A 6,000-nucleotide genomic window follows, 5' to 3' on the forward strand; every position below is an offset into this window, starting at 1 on the left:
AACTGTCTGTGTGACTCCCGTTCCAGGGGATTCGGTGCTCTCATACATACATGCAGGCACAACATCAATGTGTATTAAATAAAAATAAATAAATCATTAAAAAGTATTAAAAAAACTTTTAAAATTCCTCTGGATGTTAAATCATTCTCATGGGATACTGGCCACCGTGTGCTACCTTTTCTGGCCCTTCCTTCTACACAGCCTTAATTATCCTATGCTGGTGAGCAAGGGTGTTTGTATGCTTGAGGTGAGAAAGTTTACTTACATTTTTTGACTCAGTAAAGGCTTTTCTTGTTTGATTTGTGTGTGTATAATGTAGGAAGTAGTGGAGGGAAACTCCTGCTATCTTCTTGGGCCCTCACACTCTTAGATATGTGCACACACATGTGAACATGCATGTGCGCCACAATAAGTAAATAAACTAATTAATTTAATCATTTCTCTAGTTTTGTGAGGGAGATATAATATTCATGTTATAGACAAGGAAAATGATCCTCAACAACTAAAAAATTAATAAAGAGTAGGGATCTGGACCTTGGCCAGACTCTGTGTTCTTTCTACTGTGTCATGCTACTAGCTACTACAAAGATTTTATCTTGTTTTGTGGGATGAGGGTGTAAAACAGGATCTCATGTGGCCCAGGCTGGCCTCAAACTTGCCAAAGTTTAAAGCAAAGGCCTTAAACCTTGGCCTTGAACTGCTGACCCTCCTTCTACACAAGCTAGGTTAAAGACCAGCCCTAAGAGAAAACAACAGAGAATAAAATGTAAAGGGAAGACAAAATGAGGCCTTCATTTCTTGCTTTAGGAAGCAGTAACAGGAAACAGGATTATCAGAATGACTTTTAGCCAAACGTAGTAGGGATAATTGTGTTGCTAATGAATAATGTCCACTGAGTACCTGAGCCTTTCAATGAGGTGCCTGGCTTGTTTTTTATCAGTCTGACATCTGACCTACCTTGTCTTTCTAGGGTAAAGCCCATAGCTTGAAGCCAAAGGAGAAGTTGGCTGGCAGTCCAATTCGCTCTTCGGAAGACGTAAGCCAGCGAGTCTATCTCTATGAGGGACTACTAGGTAAGAAATAGACTGGTAAGGTCCCTTGCATCAGAAGAAGCCTGGGCTCAGCCGTGGGAGGGGGGCAGCGCCAGCAGCGGCTGCTCGACTTTCTGCCGATATCAATTCTGATATCAGATAGCTTTTTTTTTTTTTTTTTAAGTTTTTTGAGACAGGGTTTCTCTGTAGCTTTGGAGCCTGTCCTGGAACTAGCTCTTGTAGACCAGGCTGGTCTCGAACTCACAAAGATCCGCCTGCCTCTGCCTCCCGAGTGCTGGGATTAAAGGCGTTCGCCACCACCGCCCAGCCAGATAGCATTTTTAACTTCGTTTCAATATTTATTTCTTTAATGGGGGTGGTATGTGCTGTGCATACATGTGGAGGTCAGAGGACTTGTGGAAGTTGTTTTTTTCCTTCTTCCTCCCACGTGGGCTCCAGGGATTGAACTCAGGTCATCAGGCTGGACTGCAAGCTCCATTACCTACTGAGCCATCTCACCAGTCCAGATAGTATTTTGAAATCTGAACCAAGGAATCTGTGGGATAAGCAGGAGCTGAAAACTAGATGAATCTGGGTTTTGGTGCTAATCAACAGGCTATGTGTTTCTGTCTCCTTTTTTCCTCTTGCTACCATGTTCCCTCCTGCTCACAAATTGACAGGAAGGGACAAAGGATCGATGTGGGACCAGCTAGAGGATGCTGCTATGGAGACCTTTTCTATAAGTAACGGCTTTTCTTTGTGTGCTATGTTTATTCTTCATGCTTGGGAAGGGCTGGGCCTTATTGGAGGCCTTTGGGATTGGTAGCAAATGTATTAGATCTGGGAGAAAGGTTTGGTTTCTTTGCCCTGGAATTTGGAATGGCCTTTTTTTTTTTTATCTGGGACTTGCTAACTTTTCATTTGGCAGCTGTATTCTTGGAATGTTAAATAAGCACTGCCCCCTACCCAAGAAATAACATTATTCTACACAGGCAAAGAGCGTTCTACTTTATGGGACCAGATGCAGTTCTGGGAAGATGCATTCTTAGACGCTGTGATGTTGGAAAGAGAAGGGATGGGTATGGACCAGGGTCCTCAGGAAATGATCGACAGGTATGGGACTTAGGAAAGATGAGACTATTCCTATGCAGTTCTTCCAGCTGTGTTTTGTGGTCTCCAGACTGAGAACTAACTTGTACCTGGTCTTCTGCTCAGGTACCTGTCCCTGGGAGAACGTGACCGGAAGCGTCTAGAGGATGACGAAGACCGCCTACTGGCCACACTGCTACACAACCTCATATCCTACATGCTGCTGATGAAGGTGATGTCCCGCTCTCGCTGGTGCTTGGCGAGCAAGGCTTCTTCTGTGGCCTAAATTCTGGGGTGGCTGGGAAGCTGTCAAAGTATCTGACTGGTGCTTTCTTCCTAGCTGAGAGTCCAAGGCCTCTTTGCCAGCTTACACACTATTCGCTGGGTTTTTGTTAGTGAATGTTATAAAATAAACTGATTATCACTTGTTACTTGTCTACTTTGAATTTTATATGTGCTCTTTTTGCTAAATTGTTTTAAGAAGCAATAGAGCTCCCCACAGAATACAACTGATTTAATTCATTGTTTTCAAGTAGTATATTCTAAATCCTTCAGAGGCTCGTAATTTATTTTTAGCACCAGCCCTTTGTCATACATAATTTTCTATTGCTGGAAAAATCTGCCGAACTAGCCATGGTAGTTCATACCAGTAAATAAGGTACTTGGGAGGGAGGTAGAGACCGGAGGAGCAGGAATTCAAAGCCAGCCTTAACTATATTTATTTGGTTCAAGACCAAATAAAACTATGTAAAATCTTGTCAAAAAGAAAAAAAATGCCCACTATTAACAAAGTAATGATAAACCCTAATTTGAGTTGTTTGTGCTTCATGTCTAGCTGTGGGAAAGTATATTACCAAACAAAAGAGTTCTTCTCTGGGAGAGAATGGGTTTGGAGTAGTGGTGGCAGGGAATGGCTGTGAGAATAAGGAATTTCTCCTGTTCTCCCTAGCCTCTAACTGGGAAGGGATGAAATACCCAAATATGGTGATGGTTCTGTAAGTTTTTTGACTTGACTGATCTTGTGTCTTAGTTAGGTTTCTGTTGCTGTTATAAGCGCTATGTTCACATGGGAACAAAAGGGCTTATTGACTTATTGATGGTCACAGTCCATCACTAGCTGGAAGCCAAGGCAGGAACCTGGAGGCAGGAACCGATGCAAGCACCGCAGAGGAGTGCTCTTATTGGCTTGCTCACTTTGCCTTTTTTATTTGTTTTGGTTTTTGTCTTTCAAGACAGGGTTTTTCTGTAGCTTTGGAGCCTGTCCTGGAACTTGCTCTGGAGACCAGGCAGGCCTCGAACTCACAGAAGATTTGTCTGCCTCTGCCTCCCGAGTGCTGGGATTGAAGGCGTGCGCCACCACCACCCAGCTTTTCCTGCCACCTTTTTGTTTGTTTTGGTTTTTGAGACAAGGTTTCTCTGTGTTGCTCTGGCTGTCCTGGAACTCACTCTGTAAACTCTGTAGACCAGGCTGGCCTGAACTCACACCAGTCATTAATAAAAAAAATACCCCACAGGCTTACCTGCAGGTCAGTCTTACTGAGTCATTTTTCTCAATTGAGAATCCTTCTTCCCAGATAACTCTAGCTTGTGTCAAACTGACAAAAAGCGAATCAGCATTTCCTGTAAGGTTTCCTCTATGGTTGAGCACCATTGGACAGAATGCACAGCTGATAATGTTCTGCCATAGTCAGTGAAACAGTTCTTGAGAATTCCATTTTTCTCAGATAGATAATGTGAAAACAGACATTTTGTCTCTGCCCCTGTTGGGAAGAGAGCAGATCCTTAATTAAGACTCCTGTCTTGGCTTTCCAGGTGAACAAGAATGACATCAGGAAGAAAGTACGGCGCCTAATGGGAAAGTCCCACATTGGTCTTGTGTACAGCCAACAAATCAATGAGGTGCTTGATCAGCTGACCAATCTGGTGAGCATATCAGGCCATCCCTTGGGTTTCTTCCATTCTGTTTGTCATCTTTCCCTACTGCAGGGCTTCCACATGGAACATTTCTGGCCATGTCTCTATGCATCCCAGTTAATCCCTAGTTTGAGAATGGGGTAGTAGTCCAGGTGAGGTTTTAGCTTTCTGTTCAGTGTCGGGACTCTAAGCACTCCAACTCTCATAGGATAGCAGTTTCCGTGGAAGGTCTGTGAATGTCTGTGGATCTACAAGATGAAGTCTGTCTCATCACAATACTAAAATGCCTCTTTTGAGAAAACAAAACGGGCTGGAGAGATGGCTCAGCGGTTAAGAGCACTGGCTACTCTTCCAGAGGTCATGAGTTCAATTCCCAGCAACCACAAGGTGGCTCACAACCGTCTAGAATGGTGCCCTCTTCTGGAGTGTAGACAGACATGCAGGGAGAACACTGCGCATATCATAAACAAATAAATATTTAAAAAAAGAAAACAAAGCAGAAAAAGAAAGAAAAAAATAAAACAGAGCCAAGCGGTAGTGGTACATACTTAATCAAAGCACTCAGGAGGCAGAGGCAGGTGGATCTCTGTGAATTTGAGGCCAGCCTGGTTTACAAAGCTTTTAGAAATTGCCCTTTCCAATGCTCACCTGTGAGATGACATTTTCTTTATCTTCTTTAGCTTAAGCCATACATTCAATAGTTTGAGTGCAGAAGCAGATATGAGAATTTAGCTGTTTTCTCTTTCTCCTTATTGAGACAATATCTCAATAAGTAGTAGCTCTGACTGTCCTGGAACTTGCTGTATAGACCAGACTGGCCTCAAACTCACAGATCCTCCTGTCTCTGCCTCCCAAGAGCTGGGATTAAAGGTGTGTGCCACCACATTCAACTACATTTTTTTAACAAATTTTAAACAAAGACAACTTTTATTTCTTTTATTGATATTTATTGAGCTCTACATTTTTCTCTGCTCCCCTCCCTGCCTCTCCCCTCCCCTTCAATCCTCCCCCAAGGTCCCCAAGCTCCCAATTTACTCAGGAGATCTTTTTCTACTTTTTACTTCCCATGTAGATTATATCTATGTAAGTCTCTCTTAGTGTCCTCATTGTTGTCTAAGTTCTCTGGGATTATGGTTTGTAGGCTGGCTTTCTTTGGTTTATGTTTAAAAACCACCTATGAGTGAGTGCATGTGATAATTGTCTTTCTGTGTGTGGGTTACCTCACTCAAAATGTTTTCTAGCTTCATCCATTTTCCTGCAAAATTCAAGATGTTAATTTTTTTCTGCTGTGTAGTACTCCATTGTGTAAATGTACCACATTTTCCTTATCCATTTTTCAGTCGAGGGGCATTTAGGTTGTTTCCAGATTCTGGCTATGACAAACAAAGCTGCTGTGAACATAGTTGAGCACATGTCCTTGTGGCATGATTGAGCACCAAAAAGTGGTATTACTGGATCTTGAGGAAGGTTGTTTCCTAATTTTCTGAGAAATCACCACACTGACATCCAAAGGGGTTGTACCAGCTTGCACTCCCACCAGTAATGCAGAAGTGTTCCCTTTTCCCCATAACCTCTTCAGCATAAGTTGTCATCAGTGTTTTTGATCTTGGCCATTCTTTCAGGTGTAAGATGGAATCTCAGAGTTGTTTCGATTTGCATTTCTCTGATGACTAAGAATGTTGAACATTTCCTTAAGTGTCTTTCAGTCATTTTAGATTCCTCTGTTGAGAGTTCTCTGTTTAGGTGTGTACTCCATTTTTTATTGGATTATGTGATCTTTTGGTGTCCAATTTCTTGAGTTCTTTGTATATTTTGGAGATCAAACCTCTGTCTGATATGGAGTTAGTGAAGATCTTTTCCCATTCTATAGGCTGTCGTTTTGTCTTGTTGACCGTGTCCTTTGCTTTACAGAAGCTTTTCAGTTTCAGGAGGTCCCATTTATTAATTGTTTTTCTCAGTGTCTGTG

The 6,000-nt window shown here is 42.4% G+C and overlaps 1 protein-coding gene across 50 annotated transcripts in view; it reads left to right on the forward strand.

Annotated features, from left to right (window-relative positions):
• Window positions 1-6,000, forward strand: part of Madd (MAP kinase activating death domain) — a 42,361-nt gene that overhangs the window by 25,926 nt on the left and 10,435 nt on the right. For 40 of the 50 annotated variants that reach the window (XM_048428236.3, XM_048428255.3, XM_048428237.3 and 37 more), the window contains 5 exons: window positions 971-1,073; window positions 1,712-1,774; window positions 2,024-2,144; window positions 2,247-2,352; window positions 3,933-4,043. In XM_048428236.3, the coding sequence (XP_048284193.3) occupies window positions 971-1,073; window positions 1,712-1,774; window positions 2,024-2,144; window positions 2,247-2,352; window positions 3,933-4,043 (504 nt within the window). The remainder of the gene's footprint in view (window positions 1-970; window positions 1,074-1,711; window positions 1,775-2,023; window positions 2,145-2,246; window positions 2,353-3,932; window positions 4,044-6,000) is intronic. The other 10 variants (XM_048428242.3, XM_048428247.3, XM_048428248.3 and 7 more) reach the window with 1 other exon arrangement.

The sequence above is a fragment of the Myodes glareolus genome, chromosome 10, assembly GCF_982192425.1.
Source record: "Myodes glareolus chromosome 10, mMyoGla1.1, whole genome shotgun sequence".
Taxonomy (NCBI): domain Eukaryota; kingdom Metazoa; phylum Chordata; class Mammalia; order Rodentia; family Cricetidae; genus Myodes; species Myodes glareolus.